Source organism: Natator depressus, chromosome 18, assembly GCF_965152275.1.
Source record: "Natator depressus isolate rNatDep1 chromosome 18, rNatDep2.hap1, whole genome shotgun sequence".
NCBI classification, from domain to species: domain Eukaryota; kingdom Metazoa; phylum Chordata; order Testudines; family Cheloniidae; genus Natator; species Natator depressus.
In genome coordinates this window covers 12,857,846-12,881,562 of record NC_134251.1, presented here as the reverse complement: position 1 = coordinate 12,881,562, position 23,717 = coordinate 12,857,846, and the positions used below count along the sequence as shown (strand labels likewise).

Genomic DNA, 23,717 nt, shown 5'->3' with positions numbered 1-23,717 from the left:
AGACAAGGCAGAGTTTATGGGCTAAGTTGGCTGAGCTAAAGCCTATGTGATTACAGCATTTGACTCAAGCTAAGCATTTTTGGTGGAACTGTGGTAAAGCCTTCCTTCTGCGGAGGCCAGAAAGAACCTCTCATGAGGACTAAGATTTCTACAGTTTTTGATGATAAGGTCATTTATAACAGATGTCAAATGTTGCATTTATATAGGTAGTAAAATCTAGTGGTTAGAGCACGGAATCGGGTGTCTTGGGTTCTGTTCCCACGTATGTGACTCACCGCACAGTTATGGGCATGTCACTTTCATTCTCTGTGTCTGTTTCCTTATCTTACCTACCTCACTTGTGCGGTTTAATTAAATGCTTACACTTTGAGATCCTCCCATTGAAGAAAGCAGAGCTATGAAATGTATAATACTTAGACATTCTCTTGCACAAGACAATAGCAGCTCTGGAAGTTTTTACTTGAGTTAATGAGACATAAGATACAGTTTACAGAGACACAGCTTTCTTACTGCTCCAGAGGTGAATTGACTGTCATTCTCTCCCTCTCTGCTTTGGCTGTTGTTTGTTAATAACAAATTTGTTTTTCCTAGGGTTGCTGTGATCCAGTCCAACATTTCCCTGGTTATCTCTTTAAAGTCTTAAATAATTATGGCATAAAGCTTCTTAGGAAAGAGAGATCTGAGGCAACACAGAGCCAGACAACTTTTCTGTGTATCAGGCTGTTAGTTTGGAAGAGGATAAGGGGAGAAGGGAATTCCCAATTTACGTATGTTTGGGATTGATTTTGCTTCCTAATGTGTCAAGACTACTAGAATTCCCTCTCCATTGAGAACAGGTCTTGTTTCTATCCCAAGGAGGCCTACTGCTATCTCACACAGGTCATGGAACTGGTAATATCTCAAGAAACAAAAAAGTCATCACAAAGAAATTACTTAAACAAGTTCATTGCTCCCTGTGACCTTTTACTATGTCCATATTTATGGAAAGGGGCAGGGTCTGCCAGAGGAGAAACGGAGGGTGTGGAAGATGGGGGCTAGTTGGATTCACAAGATGATATTCACTCCTCTAACCAAAAGGCCACAGCACTGCCCAGAACTTGCTATTATGATTAAACAGTTGCAGACCCCAGGCACAACTAGACCAACTGTGTGGAGAACTTCTAGGACAGAGGGAAGCTTGAGCAGCTTGTACCAAGACAAAAATGTCAGCTTCCTCCATGGATCCTACTAAAGAGCTCAGCATGGGAGCATTCCTGCTTATCTTAATAATTGGTGGCTAAGTAGACATAAAACAGAAAGGGACATTTATTCCCTAATAAGCAGAGAGGTTTTCGCCAGGACAGGATGAGGGAGAGAGACACAGAAGAGAGGGAAGGCAGGAAAGTAGGGAACAGCATCTAGATGACATTTACAGCCTTTTTAATTTTCAATAGGCAATTATTTTTCTCTGGACAGGATGGGGAGAAACATAAAATCAGTGTGGTAAAGGGTTTGCAGAAAAAGATAAAGGGATCAGTTTTAATTTGCCTACTATTTCTACCACTAGTGACATCCTACTAAGGTAGCCGCTAAATAGGCTGTAACACTAACACAAAATTCCCTACCCAATTGAACTAGATTCTCCTCAGCTGAGATAACATGATGGGCTCTTAAGAGATCTCTCCGATGAATCTTATATTTTTCCTTTAATGGTAATACAAATGACAATTTGTTACTTCTCCGTTCAAGATTACCCATTAACAAGAGGAAAACAACAGGGGGAGGAAGATGCACACAAAAGTATTCACAGAAGCAAATTTTCCCCTGTTCCTTTTCTTTCTGATCCTACAACCACCACACTAGCCCTACAAAGAAAAGAAAAGATTCAAAAATGAAAAATTATATATGACCAAAATGAACTTTGGGCAGCTGCACTGCCAAGTTTACAGCTGTTTGCATTTTATAATTCTGGCTTTAGAAATAAAATGATAACATATATAATGCTTTTCATCTTCAAAGCACTTTACAAACAATGATTTAACCTCCACTCACACCATGAGGCATGTAAGTATTAAAATCCACATTTTACAGATGGGGAAAAATGAGACAGAGAATGAGTGATTTGCCTGGAGGTCACACATTGAGTCTACTGCAGAGCCAAGAATAGAACCCAGATTTCATGAGTCCAAGGCCTGTGAATTATTAACTACAAGACCATCCTTTCCTCCAGAAGTTGTTTTTTTGTTAAAAGATGATGATGTGAAGAGGAAACACTTGCTAAAACGCAGGATTGAAGAAAAAATGTTTAGATGTTCAGTCTAATGCTTTCCTAGCTGAGCAAATTACCACCATAATAATAGAACATGGATGTGATGGGGAGTTCCAGGCACTTGCTGCTTCCTACTGGAGGCCCTTCTACCATGGCACGCCCCACCCAAAGTAGTAGTAATGCTGAAAAAGGAAGAGCAGTGAGTTCAGACCATCATCCAGCCCCCCAGATTGCCTAGAGAGGCCTCACACGATCAGCCACAGGAAAAACGAGTGAGACTTGGTCCTACTACACCTAGGAGGGCCAGGAGCAGGCAGAGGCCAATCAGGGCCCAGCAGCTCAGATAAAAAGTTGGCTGGTTCTACTAGGGGCCAGTTCTGGGTAAAACAAGGTTGTGTCTACCATAACCCAAGTGATCTGGCCTGGTCAAGGCCTACCCAGGGCAGTGTATGCGTTGTATCTCTGTGAAAGGACTACTGTTTATGTTGTGGACTTTAATGCCCAGCTAGTTAGTCTTAGTTCAATGTTAATTTGTTTTCAGTAAAACCTGAGATAAGCCTGGTCTATGGGGCACCTGGCTCCGGTGAACTCTTGACAAAGCGTTTATCTTTACCATCTACAGAAGCATCAGGGATAGGGTACTGGTGGAGTCATGATACCAAGATCACTAGGGACAATAATGTTTAATATAGCACACTCCCAAGTAACATGATTACTTTGTGATGTGTCTCTGATATTATAGATGTCTCTCTGATATTACTGTAGCCATTTAAAAACTGGTTATCTTAGAGAAATATTTTGTGAAGCCAACATGTAAGTAGCACATAGTGTCATTGTCTCCCTTTGTAAATTACATCGATGGCTAAGGCATTCTGTGGGAAGTCCCCAACCCTAGGGTTAAGATACACATTTTTTACCCCACCCAAACTGTGACCAGGCACATCTGCTTAGCCCACAGTACTCTGCAACGATTTTGACAGTTAATCTTGGAGTCTCTTTTGGCATGCGTCCCATCTCACCTTTACCTTCCTAAATCGGGGAACTTCTGGGGGGGAAAAAAAACAAAAGTTAGGCCCATCTACCTCCTTCTCTACTTTCCATCACAGTAAATAATTCTGTTGCAGCAATTCACATTTGATTGTTTGTGGAGTGGGGAAAGTTTTTTTTTTCCAAACAGAGAATTCAGAATGCTTTGAGACAAACACAAAGAGGAAGCTTCCACTCGACAAATTCAGCGTTCATGTCCTTCCTAATCATGTTTCAAACATTTCATCACTAAATTCACTGGAACACCACTGACCTCTTCTGTAGGGAACCTCTCTTGCATTATAAAATAATCTATGACTAGTGTTTATTAAAAATCCACTCTTGCTCCCACATACCTAACACACAAAGATACTGAGTAAGGGAGCCATTTTGATAGCAATCTTGCAACTTCCTATAGAATGGAGCCTTTAAAAAACCCACAAGTATTTGCAAAGCAATTAAAATATAAAATAGCATTTCTTTTAGCAGTTAACACCTCCTTTCTAGTACTGGAGAGAAGGGAAGCAATTTCCATGTTGTCATACAGTAAGCTCACTGGGATCTGTGGGAACTCTGAAAGATTTCATTTACATATTAATGCTGCAAGCATTTCGGGAGGGGAAGCTGAGAGTTATTTAGCCCCAATAATGAGCAGAGTAAAAGACAGAGGAGAGGAAGGTTAAAGTCCCCATGGACTGTTTTGTTTTGTTTTCAATAATTTTAGACTGTCTATAATGCCCTTTAATAAGCTGCTTTCTCAGTTGTGAAGCTACAGCAGCCTTTGTGTGAGTGAAGATAATACTGTCCCAGACAGCGAAACAAAAAGCTGTGATATTATGGACTAAGGATCCCACCTAAAAGAGACGATTGTTTTGCCTCTATTGATTTATGTGGGTTTTTTTCATAAGGTAGTGGCTTTTAGAAACATGTCTATCAAAATAAAATTATTTTTGAAATCCCTTCCTGGTTATTTATTACAACCTTAGTTTACAACTAAAGGAATTAGACAAAGCCTCATTTACCTTTTCATCCTTCATGATGTTTGTTTAGGATTTATTTATTACACTTTCTACACTATTCAAACAAACTGGACTGGTCCAGTTTTACTTACTATTTATAGTCAATGTCACTGTCTAGTACCATTAGATAGCTCTCGTGTATAGCATTTGGGTTTTCAACACTGTAGTGGATTATTTGTGTAAATTGAGTAAGAAAAACACACTTCATTAAATTGAAAAAAATATAGTTTGATTTTCTACCAAACCTATAGTTTGGTAGAAACCTACTAAAAAAATCATCCCCTTTTTTAAAATTAAAACTCTAAAGTTCCACAGAGTGTATCAGAGAAGGATGTCCTGAAAACTGTGGGTTCAATTTCAGTGCTGGTTAAATAGGCACAACTTTACTGATGTCAACAGAATTATACCTGCTTATACTTTAAGTTAATTTGTCCCAAAGTTTCATAATCACACTCTCTGGATTGAAAGCATCTGATACCATGAACCATTATTATTTTAGAAACAATCCTAAATACTATCTTTTTTTCAGTATTTGCCTTCCTTAATTTTTATAATTAAGGGCATTTACATGAAAACAGGATCTATCTTTCTTAAAATTCTGTCTGATCTTTGCCCATCTTAAGTCACCATTCTTTCTTTGACAGCACAACTGCTTGCTATAGAAATCATATATTTCAGGTAAGGAGCAAGGAGATAAACCATGTTCCGGAAAACTTGCAAATTGTCAAGATTTCCCATGAGGCTGCAGTAACTAACCAAAATTAAAGACGTTAGGCTTTTAGAAAGTTGCTTTCACTCACACAGCAACAACTCTGAACACACAGAGGACACTGCATCTAGAGTAACAAACAGTTTGAAGAGTCACCAAAAAATGAAGTACCACCTCCTAGGAACATCAGAATATTATCTGGTGCTAAAAGCTCTTGGACACACACTCGCCTCCTTAACTATACAGTAGAAAATCTTTATTCCTTCTTACTTTATAATTTACCTACTACAATGCGAACAAATCTCTGCATTTAATCATTCCATTCCATAGCTTTAATTTAAAAATGAATTCCCTCATTAAATATCTATCAGAAAAATAATTTCAGTATACATAGAATTTCTAAGAAATAAAGGGTAGATTTCTTCTCTTACCAGATTTCTGTCTCTATCAAAAGCTTGTTAGAATGGGGACTGACTGCGTCTGTGACTCATGAACACATCAGATTTCCACAGTCACGCTTTCTCTGTGGGGTGCTGTATAATAATAGTATGTCACTCTACTCTCAGCCAGCTGCTCCATTTGTCAATGATATTTCATACACTTCCTCCACATTTAAAGCTTTAAAAAAAAAAAAAAAGAGGAAGGGACAGTTCGTATCTAAAACAGCTAGTCAAAAGGGAGAAAATATAACAATCTTCATCAAATGTCTGAATCTAAGTTGTGCAGGATTAAAGTGAAATTAATTCTCTGTATGAGCTAGAAGTAATAAAATTGTATCAGTGGAAACAAAATCCCTCCAGATGTACTGTGATAAGGAACCTTAGGATTCTGGCATCCAGGTGCAGGGCAGACTGAACCTGATAAGGAGTTGGACAAGCTTATTTTCTTCTGTAGAAAGGAAAAGAAATCCTAGCTGATACAGAGCTGTAAAATGTGCATCTGAGAAATGTTCTTATGGCTGGAGAAAAGGTTCAGACATAAGCGGTGCTAAAAGGAGAAGGAAGATTGCATGAAAGGCTGTTAGAGAAACATCTACAGCTCCTGGTATCATTAGGTCAACATCCAAATTTAAACTGAGAGGAAGACCTGGCACATATGCCTTCAATAAGTAGTCACGCAAAACTCACCAGTGAAAAAAAGACTTCCTGCTCAAACTGGCATGAAGTATTTGCAGATACCGAGCTAGAAAGTAATACTGCCAGTACTGTAACTGTTTGAATGATCCCCACTATTGAATGTACAGAACCAGTGTGCACTGATATTTTACAGTTACAAGAACAATGAATGGAACACACATCTAAAGCACCAAGTACAGTTCTTCCATTTGTACTGAGAAGCAACCACTACCCATCTACAAAAGCAAATGCTGTAAGCCCTATTTAGTACTATACCAACTGAGTCAGAGGCCTGATTGCCACACAGTAAAAAGCTGTAGTGCGCACAGGACCAAATTGTCTTCCAGAACCAGGCTAAGACCCTGGACAGTATGAGGTTTTAGCTCCACCTAAACTCTGAGTTTGTCCTGGATTTTAACCTAATTCTGGCCACACAGGCCCCATTTGCACTTCAGCTTTTAACCATGTGGTAAGCAGGTCACGAGACAACAGTGTTGCAACTGACACCTCTGATTCAGTTATAGCATAGACCAGGATTATGATTGGGGCTGTTTGTTTCTACTTACAACCTATTTCATGCTGCCCCAGAAATCTGGAGAAATAATGGTAGCTTGTAGTCGATACATCCTGGGCAACAGCAAGAGGTCACAGAGTGGGCCTCTCACTGCCATTTCCTAGTGCTTCCCTGTCTTTTCAATACACAAGGTTAAATTACTCCAGAAGACTCCCAACAGGGCTTCCATTGTCTGCCAATCAACACTCAGAGACACAATGGCATTCATTCATGTCCAGAGCAAACATGCAGGCAGCGAATGTTGGTATGTGTACTCTCATTTTGGATTTTTTGGGAACAGTTTGTCTGAAATCCTGTCTTTCTACAAACAGTTTTTTTTAAAAAAAAAGTTACAATGTGTTTTTATGCTTAAGCTATTCAGTAGGGACTAACTCCAGACAAGACTGAATTTTACAGGCAAGCTAAGGAATAGCCCTGAAAACTGACCCATTTGCTGGGACTCTGAACTTGTTTCTGAAAAGATCTACTCACTGCCATCACACTGAAAATGATGATATTTTAATAGAGAAATACACATTCAGAAAAGTGGAAAATAGTTGATCCCTTTCAAAGAAGACAATCATAGCCAGTTTGATTTTGTGTTTTTGAAATACCACTTAGTGTTTAGCCTCAGAGCTACATTGCTATGGGGTACAGACACTGAGGTCCCAAAGTGCACTTTAAGACTGTTCACTTTACGTTGTCTTGTGACTAAGATTGAAGTCCTTCCCCTTTCCCCAACAACAGTTTACAAAAAAAATCAAATGAGCAAAAAAACCTAGTTACAATATGATAGAAGTCCAATGTTGTTGACAACAGGAAAGACTCTAGCCCCATACACCTCTTCATTGCTTTGATTTTTCTACTTCAACACTGGCCAGAGCAAAGACTTTGTCTCCAGAACCTATGGAGGGAAAATAGAAATAAAAATTGTCTTTATCCCATCACCACCATCCCAGTTTAGAGAAACAGTAAGTTATTAGCAGGGACTGTGTTTTGGAGGGGTTCATTTTTGATACCTTGAATCAGACAAAACTACACAAGAGTACTTTTGGGGCAAGAAGTCAAACCTACATTTTGAAAACAAAAACATTTCAGGTATAACTTGTCAAAAAATGGGGCCATGTTCTGGCTTCAGCTATATTACATGCATGCCTGAAAAGCTGTGGCCAGGAAAGGAGCTGCAAGGCTGATGGCATCCACCCAATTCTAACCCCGTTCTAAACCTAACGAGATCCAAGCTTCCCAGGACCTTTAAGCCATGAGAAGATGCATTCCAGGGTAAGGCCTCAAGTTCAGCAAGTTCACACACTGACCTGGCCCTTCACACGCTATCCCACAACGATTACCCCTGCTTCACTGGAAGCATGCACGGGGCAAAGAGGAGTAGTCAGAATAGAAGCTCACAGTAAGCACTGCTACCTCCCCAGTTTGAGAAGCAATTGGACAGAAATCTGGCCCAGAAGAATCTAGATTTAATATTGGAACGTGTTGATATGCGAAATTAATTGCATACTGAATGCACGTTCAGTCTTGCCACTTTGGTAGGGGGGTCTGGTTATGACAGTGGTGGGAGAAGATGCGTTTCACCCCTGTACCGTTTGTTGCTATGGCAAGAAACTGCAGAGCTCTCAGGGCCAAGAAGGGAAAAGGCTTTTTTTCCAGGAGTGCTGGAAAAGGACAACGAATTTGAGCAGAAATCATGTTTAACCCTAAAAATGTTGTCCCTATTTACTAGGCATAACTCTCAAGGCCTCCCAAATACGTGGGACACTTAATGGTTTAGTCCACATTAGGTTTCTTCCACATTGTACTTATTTTTTCATAGAGCAGTATATATAAATTTTACCAGCATTATACTAGGACATATATTTTTAAGTGGCATGGATATTTTTGTTCAGATTTTTCCCTTTTAGATCAGGAGTCATGTAGCCATTTCTTTCCACTAGTGCACAGGGATGCTGAGAAGCTTTGATATTAGGGGTATGAAGAAACTTACCAAGGTTACTAGAGACTCTCTCAAACTGGCTGAGGGCTGCACCTGCATTTGCTGACAGGAAAGTCTCATCATCTGGAGTCAGCTGAACCAAAAAAACCAGATACATATATATGAAATGAACACCTTAATTGCATAATTTTTTTCACTTTGTATGAAATACTTCAGCCTGTAGAACCTGTGAATCTGATATGCTTTTAAAGGGATGGCATTATCTGACTGGTGTGAATGCAAATTAAGCGCTGGTGAAAGGTGCCAGATAGAAAGAATTTTTGTCTCCAGGGCTGTCAATCAACAGAAAAGGAAGAGCACAAGCAGCATTGCTGCAAGCTTCAGCCAATTGTATCATTGAACCTCAATGCCCAACTGCAGAGACTACTTTTAGGAGAGGAGGCCAGCCTTCATCTTTGTGCTGAGGCTGTCAACAAGGATGCGAGCCACAATGGTGCTTTTGTAATTTGGACACCTAGCCACGAGGAAATGGATACCAGTCCAAAGTTATTTCACATAGGCCAACGAACAGTCTAACAGCTTTCAGCCACTACCCACCTTGGCCATATTAAAGCCAATGCCTTGGAGATGACAGTCCGTTTCATTACAATGCTGAACCATCTGGTCACGTGCACATGTATTTTGGTTTTTATCGTGTGGCACTCCAATGCTTTGTGACAAGTGACATTTATGTATATACAATAATGAATTAATATCACAAAGTTGAAAAAGCCGGGAAATTCAGAGGTAAGATCAGCTTATTATTTAGGAACCCATCAAGACTGTATTCTGATTACTAAAGCAAGACAGAAATTGATGTGCCTGATACAAGCCTTCCAAAGTGTCGGTATTATGGCAAATTCCTGTGGGTTAAGCCTGCTGCATTCCTTTAGGAGCCCTGAGCCTCCTCCCTGTTTTGTCACCTCACACCCACCATCTTCAAGGACCCAACTCTCCTGGAAGAGAAGGACTGTACAGGATTCCTTTCCCAGTGTTTGGGTGCCCTGTCTTTGAAGCACTCCCAGGTCCTGGCTACTCATGGAGTGGGAGTTTGCACCTAGAAAAGGAGCCCTGATAGCTATGCTATTCTGGAAATACCCTATTTTTAAAAAAAAAACTTTCAAAAGACAAAACCAGTGTAGCTCTAACATACTGATAAGACTATTTTACTGCCCTGTACCAATGGCAAAAATTGAACACTTGTGAAATAATTATTTAGATGAAGGAAAGAACTGAATACATATCAGAATAATGGAGAGCATGAGTTCCCTTTAAACATTATAGACTCCTTTCCAGGCTTTAGTTCTTGAAAATATAAGATATACTATAGCCATCAGGTAAAGGAGATCAACATTGTAAAGTAACTGGAAAACTGGAGAAAAATTATAAATAAATTACTTAACTTAGCTCTGCTGCATAATTACTCATTTAGCAACCTGTTGCAATGCAAATGCTTTAGAGGACCGTTTCATTGGAACAGATCTTCATGCTCTTTAGCCCTTACATAGCATTTTATCACTTCAATGTGTTGTACAGACATCAAATTAACCTTCACAATTCTGTGAGGTAGGTTAATCTTAATTTTAAAAATAAGAAATACAGGTGAAGTATCATGCTCAAAATACAGAGTACCAGTTGGGATTAGAACCCAAGAGTTCCTGACTCTTATCTTCCTATCCAATATACTATGCCACACAGCCTCTCATGGAAAGTGCTGTACACTTAGAGATGTACTGAAATGCATTTCAACACAACATCCTAAATTAACAACAGATTGGATGGAAACACTTAAATTACAAATAAATGCCTTTCAAACCAAAGTATTTGAAAATCATGTCCTCCTTCATCCTTCCTCAGCCACCCAAATCCCAGTTCAAGTTTGTGCGTGTTTCCTTTAAGACCTGATGAAATCAGAGGTCCTGTCTACACTGTAACTTAAATCAGTACTGTAACCAATTAGCCTCTTAGAGCCAACTCAGCATGGTTTGAGCCCACACAAAACATGGTAATATATGGCTAGCACTTTGAAAATTAGCCACATGTTCAGCACACTTTTAATTCTGGGGGCATTCTGCGGCAAAAAAATTAAAAATTCTACACACAATATTTCAAAATTCTGCAAATTTTATTTGTCAAAATGGCACTACATAATCACGCCAGTTTCAATTATTTTGGTAATTTATTTCAAAATACCGGTCAGCAAGTATGTCTGTAACAATACAGACACACACAAAAATTCCTCCAGAAGTAGAGAGTTAAAGAAACCCCTATGACAACCCAGGTCCTGTTTCTCTGCCCCCTTCTCTCCCCAGAGCCAGACCGGAGGGCCAGACACCCACAACCCCTCTCTCCGAATCCAACTGCGGCACCCCCCCCCCCGAGCCAATACACCTAAACCCCTCCCCCCTCCAAAGCACAGCCACGAGGCCTCCCCTAGACCAGATACCTGCATCCCCTCCAACCCCGAGCCCAGACCCAGGGCCCTCCCTTGCCCAGATACCCACACTCCCTTCCCTCAGAACCCAGCTGCAGGCACCCCCCTTGCCCAGATCCCACACCCCCTCCCCACCCCCAAAGCTCAGACACCTGCCCCCTCTCCCCCCACCAGAGCCCAGCCGTGGTCCCCCCTCAGCCCAGACACCCACCCCCTACCCCCACAGAACCCAGGGATCCAGAGGGAGAAACAGTCTGATACTCAGTCCCACGCTTGCACAGTTTCCTGCGCTGCCCTCTCCTTCCCCCAGGGAGCGTGGGGAACTGCAGCTACCAGGAACCCTCTAGCTCCCTCTCCCTGGCAGTGTCTTCTATGTGAGAGCTGTGCTCTGCTGGGTCCAGTGGCGGCCAGCAGCACTGCAGTCCATGTCTGTGCAAGAAGGAAATTCTGCGCACATGTTAATTTCTTCAAAATTCTGCATTGCGCAGTGGCGCAGAATTCCCCCAGGAGTAACACTTTCGCAGTATACACAGACAGCTTCCCTATCAGTACTTAGTACATAACTGGTTTCTCCCTCCCAGTTTCTGTACCTGGAACAATGTTCTACCTCACTTGTCTACTGGGAATGTCTAAGATAGTAAATGACAGCTAATTACGTTCTCTTATAATCTATTCATATAAACATAGATAGGCAGTGTGGTAGATGTACACACAAAAAAGCAAACAAAGGACTGTGCAGCTTTTCTCACAACTTTGTGTACACAACTGCATTAATGGTTCAAATTAATGTGCTAGACTTGTATTTACAGTGTAGATGGGGCCCAATATCGACAATATTGTAAAGAGTGCAGCTCCTTGCTTTGCTTTAGTAGTTAGTGATGTTATTAACTCTCACAAGAGAAACACAGATACTTGAACTCAGACTTTGGCAGCTTAAAAAAAGTCTTCCATTTAAACTACAATTAACTAAGTCTATCCAAGTAGTCTGTTAATGATTTAAAATCTTAAGTAACTTTTTGCAGTTATTTCTTCCAAGCCATTTTAAGCATCAGCATCTTTTGGGAAAGTCCAAGAATAAAAATCTTTTGGAAGAAGGTATTGATTAAAATTAATACCATAACTGGGACACAAGAGCATAAAATACAAGTCATGTCTTCCACACGAAATATCCAAACCCCAGGCACTATCAAAAGAAAACAACAAATGAAATATTATTCAAGTAACTCAGCAGCGCCAAGACACTGGAAAGCTAATGTGAATCTGACATCACAAAATTAGGATCTTCCTCAATGGAAACTGTTTCCTTTTTAAAGCTAACACACATGGGGACCATTTCCTTCACAGACTGGCAATAGGAAAATATAACTGTTCCCCTCATCCCTCTAGTGGTTAGGGACAAGAATTAAGAGTCAGGATTCCTGGGTTCTATTCCCAGTAATTCCATACATGTAGCACGTCACTTAACGTCCCTAATTCAGTTTACTCACCTGCATAGTGCGGATAATACCTACCTTTCAGGGGTGAAGTAAGACACTGTATTATTGTAAGCCTTTGATATTTTCTTTCCATGGCTGGGTGGTTAATTAGGCAACGAGTAGTATTGCAGCTTGTTTTAAGCAGGTACAAATTGATGTTAGTTATATGTCATGCACTCAGATGACAATCAATGAGTCCACTTTAAATTAAGGTTGTGATCAACCATCCATGAAAGGGTTTATACAAATGCTCAGTATTGTTCTCTGTACTATCCATAGCATACTCTTCAGGGAGGCTGAGTGCCACTGAAATGTAGGTTATATCTGAACTATGAGTCAGGAGTCTGATTCCCCTGCTCTCATCAAGCTAGCGCAAGTATAAAGCGCAATATAGCCACAGTAGCATAGGCAATAGAGGCACAGCTGGGTTTCAGGAGGGTTTGCATTCGGCACAGCTCAACTATGCTTCCACTGCCACGGCAGCTACATTGCTATTTATGCTCTTGCTCGCTCAGTGAGAGCTAGTGCAAGTATGTGTACACAAGCAGGGGACTGACATCCCCTAGCTTGTAGTGTAGATGTAGCCATAGGGATGCTTCTGCCATGAGGCTTCTTTTTGTATTACATAATATAACTGCATTCTCTCCACACATATTTAATGCACACAAAAACAAAACAAGTGTTTAGCAAGAAAGAACTTCAATTCCTTTCTCATAGACTTTAAGGTCAGAAGAGACCATCATAATCATAGCTCAATGAATGACAGGTATCAATGCTCATATCGTTACCTTCTCTCCAAGCTTCCTGAGGGCAGTTAGGATTTCCCCTTTCTGCTGTGTGTATAGGTCCCGTCCCAGTTTCCCAACCATCAGATCTCGGTCCATCTGAACAAGAAAGAATATTTTTTTCAAATGTGAAAAATCTCACATGAAACTAGTAGAAAATTAACAACCTAACCACCCTTACAGCCTACATTTAGATTCCTTTTAAAATAATCCTGTGAATGAGTATGACAATTGTGAAAGTGAGGGCCTAACAGAGGCACCCATGGTGTGGTAAAGAGCCATGAAACACCCACCCCCAGCTCTGCAAGTGCCTTTTAATCCTAACTTCAGCATGTTTGGCTATTTCAATCTTGGACCAGTTTTGAACAGAGGTTGCTATTTATGTCAAGTTGTGTGGTAATATTCTGAGGACCAACATCCACTAGGATAAGGCCACCACACTTCATTTCACTTCTATCCTATCCAGAATCGGAATCCAAATCTCTGGAGATGAAAGGCTAGTGCACCAGCCAGTCTCTCAACCTGAGTTCCAGGATCATGGCTCTTCTTCTGAATTTATATTTGTGATAATGGAAGTATTTCTGGTGCTCAGTTTACTATTGGTTACCAGATTTTTTGGTCTGTATTAGGAAAATGAGGGGGGAAGGAATGAACACAAGTAACATTTTCAGCCCCCATGCCCAACAGTGAGATAGCTATTTGAAGCTGACCAGATTCTGAAAGGCATCAGAAGATTCTCTGTCACCACAAAATTCACACTGACCCTTAATTTGTGGAGACTGGAAGGACAAAAATCAGGCCAGTTGAAATAAATCTATTAGAGTTAGATTCTGTCTACAGGAATCTTTACCTCTGCCAACCTTGTCCGTAACTGCCCTGGCTGTTTCTTTGCAAACATTCTAATGACTTCTGGAGTTTTAAAAGCTGGCTGATGGCTGCTTGTATAGCCTGCAAAAAAAAGAACAAGCTAAAAGAATGAGTACACCCAATAGCAAACATCATGAAATACAACCACATTACACCAGATTCACAAATGCTGAACAGCACCCTCTGCCTCAGTTGGTAAGAGACACTCAAGGCCATGTCTACACTATCACTTATGTCGGCAAAACTTGTGTCACTCAGGGTATGGGAATGGGATGGGAATCTGGGAGGCAGTGACCATGAGTTGGTTGAGTTCAGGATCCTGACGCAGGGAAGAAAGGTAAGCAGCAGGATACGGACCCTGGACTTCAGGAAATCAGACTTCGACTCCCTCAGGGAACAGATGGCCAGGATCCCCTGGGGGACTAACATGAAGGGGAAGGGAATCCAGGAGAGCTGGCTGTATTTCAAGGAATACCTGTTGAGGTTACAGGGACAAACCATCCCGATGAGTCGAAAGAATAGTAAACATGGCAGGCGACCAGCTTGGCTTAATGGTGAAATCCTAGCAGATCTTAAACATAAAAAAGAAGCTTACAAGAAGTGGAAGGTTGGACATATGACCAGGGAAGAGTATAAAAATATTGCTCGGGCATGTAGGAAAGGTATCAGGAGGGCCAAATCGCACCTGGAGCTGCAGCTAGCAAGAGATGTCAAGAGTAACAAGAAGGGTTTCTTCAGGTATGTTGGCAACAAGAAGAAAGCCAAGGAAAGTGTGGGCCCCTTACTGAATGAGGGAGGCAACCTAGTGACAGAGGATGTGGAAAAAGCTAATGTACTCAATGCTTTTTTTGCCTCTGTTTTCACTAACAAGGTCAGCTCCCAGACTGCTGCGCTGGGCATCACAAAATGGGGAAGAGATGGCCAGCCCTCTGTGGAGATAGAGGTGGTTAGGGACTATTTAGAAAAGCTGGACGTGCACAAGTCCATGGGGCCGGACGAGTTGCATCCGAGAGTGCTGAAGGAATTGGCGGCTGTGATTGCAGAGCCCTTGGCCATTATCTTTGAAAACTCGTGGCGAACGGGGGAAGTCCCGGATGACTGGAAAAAGGCTAATGTAGTGCCAATCTTTAAAAAAGGGAAGAAGGAGGATCCTGGGAACTACAGGCCAGTCAGCCTCACCTCAGTCCCTGGAAAAATCATGGAGCAGGTCCTCAAAGAATCAATCCTGAAGCACTTACATGAGAGGAAAGTGATCAGGAACAGTCAGCATGGATTCACCAAGGGAAGGTCATGCCTGACTAATCTAATCGCCTTTTATGATGAGATTACTGGTTCTGTGGATGAAGGGAAAGCAGTGGATGTATTGTTTCTTGACTTTAGCAAAGCTTTTGACACGGTCTCCCACGGTATTCTTGTCAGCAAGTTAAGGAAGTATGGGCTGGATGAATGCACTATAAGGTGGGTAGAAAGCTGGCTAGATTGTCGGACTCAACGGGTAGTGATCAATGGCTCCATGTCTAGTTGGCAGCCGGTGTCAAGTGGAGTGCCCCAGGGGTCGGTCCTGGGGCCGGTTTTGTTCAATATCTTCATAAATGATCTGGAGGATGGTGTGGATTGCACTCTCAGCAAATTTGCGGATGATACTAAACTGGGAGGAGTGGTAGATACGCTGGAGGGGAGGGATAGGATACAGAAGGACCTAGACAAATCGGAGGATTGGGCCAAAAGAAATCTGATGAGGTTCAATAAGGATAAGTGCAGGGTCCTGCACTTAGGATGGAAGAATCCAATGCACCGCTACAGACTAGGGACCGAATGGCTAGGCAGCAGTTCTGCGGAAAAGGACCTAGGGGTGACAGTGGACGAGAAGCTGGATATGAGTCAGCAGTGTGCCCTTGTTGCCAAGAAGGCCAATGGCATTTTGGGATGTATAAGTAGGGGCATAGCGAGCAGATCGAGGGACGTGATCGTTCCGCTCTATTCGACACTGGTGAGGCCTCATCTGGAGTACTGTGTCCAGTTTTGGGCCCCACACTACAAGAAGGATGTGGATAAATTGGAGAGAGTCCAGCGAAGGGCAACAAAAATGATTAGGGGTCTAGAGCACATGACTTATGAGGAGAGGCTGAGGGAGCTGGGATTGTTTAGTCTGCAGAAAAGAAGAATGAGGGGGGATTTGATAGCTGCTTTCAACTACCTGCAAGGGGGTTCCAAAGAGGATGGCTCTAGACTGTTCTCAATGGTAGCAGATGACAGAACGAGGAGTAATGGTCTCAAGTTGCAATGGGGGAGGTTTAGATTGGATATTAGGAAAAACTTTTTCACTAAGAGGGTGGTGAAACACTGGAATGCGTTACCTAGGGAGGTGGTAGAATCTCCTTCCTTAGAGGTTTTTAAGGTCAGGCTTGACAAAGCCCTGGCTGGAATGATTTAACTGGGAATTGGTCCTGCTTCGAGCAGGGGGTTGGACTAGATGACCTTCTGGGGTCCCTTCCAACCCTAATATTCTATGATTCTAGGTGTAAAAAACACACACCCCCGAGCAACATACGTTTCGCCGGCACAAGTGGTAGTGTGCACAGCGCTATGTCGGCAGGAGAGTTTCTCCCGCCGACATAGCTACCAATGCTCGTTGCAGGTGGTTTAATTATGTTGATGGGCCAGGGCACCTATGCCTGGAGACAGGCAGGTGGGGGTGGCCAAGAATGGAGCGTGAGAGGAGCTAATGTGAGGCAAACCCAATGGGAGCCTGGGGGATAGTGAGGGGAGCAGGGTCCAGGTCATAAGTGAGGAGGCTGGCAGAGCAGTGGTGTGGGCCGGGGCTATAGCAGCTGGAAGAGCTGAGGGAGCAGAGCATCAGGTGCCATTGGTGGGCAAAGGGGAACAGGAAGTGCAGCACAGGGTTGTGGCAGGACACACCAGGGAAGTGGGGCATGAAGGAGGACGATGGCTCTGGGGGTAGTGGAGACAGAACTGCCATTCTGTTAAAGATTAGAAGGGTCCAGACTGCCAAGCTGGAGGTGGGCAAGCCCCTTCCCTCTGACTTGCATCCTAGCCGAATTTTCTTTAGGTGTGCCGAATTACCGCCGCTCGGGATACCCAAGGTATTTACACCTAGTACTGTATTAGGGACAGAAAGCAGGTCTCAAGCAGAAGAAACCAAGGATGATGATACTCTTGACCAGCGGCTGTAACAATCGTGGGGGGAGCGAACATAAGAAAAATTTTCCGTAAAAAACACCTTTTTCTTTTTCAGAATTGTTCTTCGTCTAGTTCAGATCCTTAAATTTCCAAACCATATACTGAGGATGGGAACAAACACTACCCTTTGTAAACATTCCTCCTTAACTTTTGGGCTTTTTTGCTTTATTACGTATTCTACTCCCCTTATGGGATTAGGCGGCACAGTAAAAGTGTCTCTTCTGTTTCTGTAACACTTTGATCTTATTTGAATAACTAACTTAGCATTTCAATTTGAAATTCTTTTCTCCCCCTCATCCTGAAACTCCATTTAAATCATTTAAAGCTAAGAAGAAACTGAGACAGGAGGGCTGGATTGGCGCTATGGTATAGCTAGACGGGAGAAGAAGAAAGACGCTAGGGAACAGGGGTCTGTATTGGGACTGTGAGGGAGCCAGGCAGGAACTGCGGGGGTCTGAAGAGGAGCTAGGTGATGGGGGAAGGGGGGGGGAGGCTCGACTACGGTTATGGGGGAGCTGGAGAAGGGCAGATTTTGGAATCAGGAAGGGGTCTCTAATCTATTCTTGCACCAGGGTCCTCTGGAGCCTTGCTATGCCACCCAGCAGATGGGGTAGGAACGTCTCACAACGTGTTGCCCTAAACCTAGTTGGTGGGGTCTCCCCCACCATCTTTCATATCAGACTCCACTTAGTAAGGTGTCCGCTATATTTAAGCCCTGCCCTGGAGATACACAACTGTATTTCTACATGTTTAATTACCCTGATTCTTAAATATAGCTTTACTTTAAAAGACTACAGATTAAATCAACATATACTCGATTAATGTGGAATATTCATATGTATGTGTGTGTGTGTGTAGAACAGACAAATACAAAGGTGTAAATCACATACACACATACATACACACACACACACACCCCAGTATGTATTTTCACCTTCTTTTTCACAAACTATAGGTATAACATATGCTATCTTTAGAAAGATACCACAGAGGAGACTATGAATCGTCCTTACCAGCTGCATCCCACTGAGTTCATCTATCAAAGTCATATTTCCAGACATGATCTTCTTCAGTGAGTCATTGAACTCATTTAACTGTTCTAGAGTTTCTTTTTTGGTTTCTTCATATTCATCTGCATCCAGTTCCTCTCTAAAGGAAATTCAACAAGCCACATCAACTCACAGGATTAAACCCAGAAAGACATATTTTTTAACCTTAATATTGTGCTAGATGAGGTAATACAGGGTAAAATTAAAAATAAAAGTAAAGTAATACCTATGTGTGGAGTAAAGGTCCCCACGCCCATAGCTAGCCATGGTAAGGACGGAGCTGAGGCTTTGAACCTTGGTACCATGAGGGAACATTTGTGCAGTTCCAATGGGAACTACTTTTTTAAAACATACCTGAAGCTCAGTCATGAACATGAAATAGCTTCCTTAAAGAAAAAAGAAAAGGAGTACTTGTGGCACCTTAGAGACTAACCAGTTTATTTGAGCATGAGCTTTCGTGAGCTACAGCTCACTTCATCGGATGCATAGCATATCGTGGAAACTGCAGAAGACATTATATACACACAGAGACCATGAAACAAAACTTCCTCCCACCCCACTCTCCTGCTGGTAACAGCTTATCTAAAGTGATCTTCAAGTAGGGGCATTTCCAGCACAAATCCAGGTTTTCTCACCCTTCCCCCCCACCCCACATACACACTCACCCTCCTGCTGGCAATAGCCCATCCCTCTTTGAAACCTCTCTTTATAATGCGCATGATAATCAAGGTGGGTCATTTCCAGCACTAATCCAGGTTTTCTCACCCCCCTCACCCCCCTCCAAAAACCACACACACAAACTCACTCTAACCCCCCCCAAGACGTTCTGGTTAAACTTGGATTATTGCTGTGCACATTGTAAGATGAGCTATTGCCAGCAGGAGAGTGAGTTTGTGTGTGTGGTTTTTGGAGGGGGGTGTGGGGGGGGGGTGAGAAAACCTGGATTAGTGCTGGAAATGACCCACCTTGATTATCATGCGCATTATAAAGAGAGGTTTCAAAGAGGGATGGGCTATTACCAGCAGGAGAGTGAGTTTGTATGTGTGTATGTGGGGGGGGGGGAAGGGTGAGAAAACCTGGATTTGTGCTGGAAATGGCCCTACTTGAAGATCACTTTAGATAAGCTGTTACCAGCAGGAGAGTGGGGTGGGAGGAAGTTTTGTTTCATGGTCTCTGTGTGTATATAATGTCTTCTGCAGTTTCCACGATATGCTATGCATCCGATGAAGTGAGCTGTAGCTCACGAAAGCTCATGCTCAAATAAACTGGTTAGTCTCTAAGGTGCCACAAGTACTCCTTTTCTTTTTTCTTTTTACGAATACAGACTAACACGGCTGTTACTCTGAAACCTTCCTTAAAGAAGTAGCTTGTTTACAATCATACTTTCTTAATATTAATTGTTCCTTTCTCCCACCATTTGTCGATTTAGATTATAAGCTGTTTGGAGAAGGGACTCACTATGCATATGTGCAACGCCTAACACAACGGGCCATAATCTTAGCTGAGGACTCTAGAGAATGATACTACTAATTATTTCCCTTTCCCAAAAGAGTTGTACTCCTGATCCCAAAGTTTGCCCCATTATCTACACTCTTACTTCCTCTTCTCATACTCTGTGTTACAGTAACCTTCTCTGCGGCTCAAGAGGGCTGAACACTTCCTCAAGGCCTATGGCCAGTCGGTATCATTTCTTGAGTTGCCCAAGGAGGCACTAGAGGAGCAACTTGAAACATACAGTAGAACATCAGAATTAAGAACACCTCGGGATGGAGGTTGTCCGTAATTCTGAAACGTCTGTAACTCTGAACAAGACGTTATGGACCTCAGCCACTGGGGAGGGGCTGGAGCCGTGGAGGGTTGGGGGTGGGAAGTGCTGGGTCTCCAGGCTTCAGCTCCACAGCTCAGTTCCCGATTTCAGCCTGGGGGTGGGGGGCGCTGGACCTCAGGGCTTTAGCTCCACCGGGAGCGCTGAGGTTGAGACTGGTGCCCCGCACAGGGCTGAAGCTGGGAACAGAGCCACAGTGCTGAAGCCCTGAGCACCGGTGCTCCTGAGAGTCAGAAGCCCTGACCCCCCTCACCCTGCAGCTACAGCCCTACATCCCCCCATGGCCGGGCTGAAGCCCCAAAGGAGTAAAATATTTGTGTGTGCGCGGCTCCACTGCTACCTGATTACTTCAGGTTCCAGAGGGTATCTGGTTGACTGGTAAGTCCATAACTCTGGTGTTCGTATCTTGGAGATTCTACTGTACTGCCTCAGGTGAAAAGTACATTGGCTTGGCAGGTTTCTATCTCCTGCCAAGCTGGAAATTCAGAACCAAGTTCTGACCTTGGATACCTATGTGGAAATGGCCTATAGATTACCAGAAGGCTTAGAATTTTGTGCAGCTTTGTTAAAAATACAGTAGTATGGAGCAGGGTAGTTCCACTCTATAGAATTCTGCAGAGACCACATCTAAAATACTGCATGCAATTCTGGGTGCCTCATTACCAGAAAGTCACTGACAAATTTGAGAAGAGGAACAAAAATGCTTCGGGGGTTGGCATAATTCACTGATGAGGAAAGAACAAATACTATGTGTAGGTTGACTAAGCAATAGTTAAAGAAGGGTAGACAAGCTCGCCATCTATAGCTATATAAAGGTTATAAACACAAAGATGGGAGGCAACTGCTTAGGGTGATAGAATGGAATATTACATTAAGAGCAATGGGATGAAATGAAGAAAAGGAAAATTTTACCATAAGGAACCTTATGACAGTGAACTCTATTACTTTGTTGAATGATTCCTGAAAGAAAGTGGTAAAGCCGTGTTGCGAGGAACTTTTAAAACTAGATTGGACAAAGACATCAGAAAATTCACTGTAGAGAACATTTCTGCAGTGGCATGGAGGTGGGCTAAAAGTGTTTTCCATCTCTGTTTTTTATTAATCCCTTAAGAGTTAATATTCAAGGACATCACTGATCCATTTGATTGTGTTTTCCAAGCTACATACAAAAACAAAATAACTATAATGAAAAATAGGGACAAAATCAAGAATAGCTTTTTCTTTTTTTAAGATAGTGAAGAATGAATTTTGAATTCTGTGAACAGGTGATGATTCCATTGTTCACAAAAGTAGTACAGTGTCACACTCCACCTAAGAATTTCAAATCTCCAAGAAACCTGCAACAAGTTTTCCTGAACTCTGTTTTTTCCTGTAGGGGCCATTCTTAAACATGGAAAGAGTAGAAAAAGTTCATTGAATTTGTCCTGCACTGCTTAATCCAAGCATCCTTAGGCTGATTTAAAAACAAAGCCTCAAAGAACTGTGACAGGAATACTGAAAGGTGCAGCAATTTCTTCTGCCAGCTGTTGCTGGAAAAAATATTTACATTTAAAAGGGAGACCCTGCCTTTCCATACCTGCACTCCTCCAGGTCTTGCAACTGCTGCATTAACCTGTCCAATTGCTCTTCCAAGTTCTGTTTTAGTTTACTGGTCTCTATTGCTCCTCTTGAAGCCATTTTAAATCTTTATATGGAAAGTGCAGACCTATAAGACAGAACACATTTTATTGATATCCAGATATGTACCACCTGAATTTAAAAGGTGTCCTGACAAGCAAGGACTCTCCACTACAATAAAGACCAACGTGCCCTAGAAGTGTTTCTTAAGAGATGACCCGTGAACTACCTGTGATCTGCAGTGTCTTGCCTGAGAATACCCAAATAAAAATATTTTGAGATCCTAGCAGTAGCAGATTTGGTAGGCTGGGCAGGAACAGGTGGCTCTATGGGATAACTTTTCCCTTAAAGTTATCAATAGAGTAAAGAAGTTGAACAGCCACAGCACATCAAAATGGAAACATGACTGAAACCAAGAAGCAATTACTAAAATCCTTAGTCCCTACATTATGAAATGGAATGCATTCTTTACATATTCTTTTGGAAATTAGATAAACTAGAGAAAGCCTAGGCTTGGATGCCTGAGGCTTCCACACAACATTATTACAACTATCAACCTTAAAAACTTGTGGTGTTCCAAATCAAACCTCCACTTCTCTAAATAATCTCCACTTCTCTAACAAGAAGTTATCTGGGTTATGAAAAAACACTTGCGTTCTTGGATAACTTGTTGATTGAAATATAGTTTAGGCCCAAAACCATAGGTCAATTTTGAACTGAGGTCAATAGCCCTTTGTGATATACTTAACAAGAAACCGAAAAATATCCCAGGCACCAGCTAGAAAGTTATTAAACACTAAAAGCAATGGGGGGGGGGGAAGGGGGAGAGAGAGTACTTTGGTTTTGGAGAGGGAGAAGGGGGCTTTAAATGTTAGGGAGGAAAAGAAAACTGACCCCCTCCAAATGGGCGTGAGCATATACATTTTTATCTAGCTCCTACCCTCCCCCTTTTCACTAACTGGTAAAGAAATAGCAAACACCACCAAATAACCACAACTATACTGAAAAGAGTAAAAGCCAATACCACCACTGAAGTGAGCTGTAGCTCACGAAAGCTTATGCTCAAATGAATTGGTTAGTCTCTAAGGTGCCACAAGTACTCCTTTTCTTTTTGCGAATACCACCACTATGACTGTCCCTATTTTCCTCCTTACTACCCTCCACAAACTTCACTCATACCACTCACCCTTAGTCCCCATGTACCTTTGGGCTGCCCTACCCCCCACACCTCCACAAGACCCACAGGTTTACCCTAGCCTTTTACTTGTAACCCTCACACAGACACACCCCCTACCCCTAGCACTCAAAGCATAAGCACCAGCCCTTTACTCACAGTTAAGTGATAAACCACATCTTGACTACTGTTTTGCAGTGACAAGCGATGACCACCGCGCAGCTAACCCCATTCCCAGCTTTCTGTATTCCTCAGGGCCTCTGTGCACCCTGACCCCACAAACAGCCCTACTCACAAGCCTCAGCGCCTATGCACCCTGACTCCACAAACAGCCCCATAGCTCACAACCCTGAGGACCCCTATGCACCCCAACTCCACAAACAGCCCCTGACTCACACCCCTCAGCTCACCCGCCCCCACAACGAAAGCAGCAGCCCCTCCCCTAACCCTTCCGGGCCCCTGGGCCAGCCTAACCCCACAAGCCCCCAGCCCCTTACTCACACGCATCCCTTCCCCTGGAGGCTCGGACCGGCCTCACCTCACGACGTGCGGGGGGGTGTTCCCTCACTCCATACCCATCCCTCAGCCTCCAGGGCGGCAGGGAGATCCAACCCCACCCACTTCCGGAAAGGG

General features: G+C 42.7%; 1 protein-coding gene across 1 annotated transcript in view; it reads right to left on the bottom strand.

The window, feature by feature from the left end:
- LZIC (leucine zipper and CTNNBIP1 domain containing) overlaps positions 1 to 23,717 on the bottom strand; it is a 54,136-nt gene that overhangs the window by 29,798 nt on the left and 621 nt on the right. The window contains 7 exon segments of the mRNA XM_074933943.1: positions 5,434 to 7,574; positions 8,670 to 8,751; positions 13,355 to 13,450; positions 14,202 to 14,275; positions 14,278 to 14,299; positions 18,433 to 18,568; positions 21,870 to 21,998. Coding sequence (XP_074790044.1) covers positions 7,516 to 7,574; positions 8,670 to 8,751; positions 13,355 to 13,450; positions 14,202 to 14,275; positions 14,278 to 14,299; positions 18,433 to 18,568; positions 21,870 to 21,970 — 570 coding nt within the window. The 5' untranslated portion in view covers positions 21,971 to 21,998 and the 3' untranslated portion in view covers positions 5,434 to 7,515.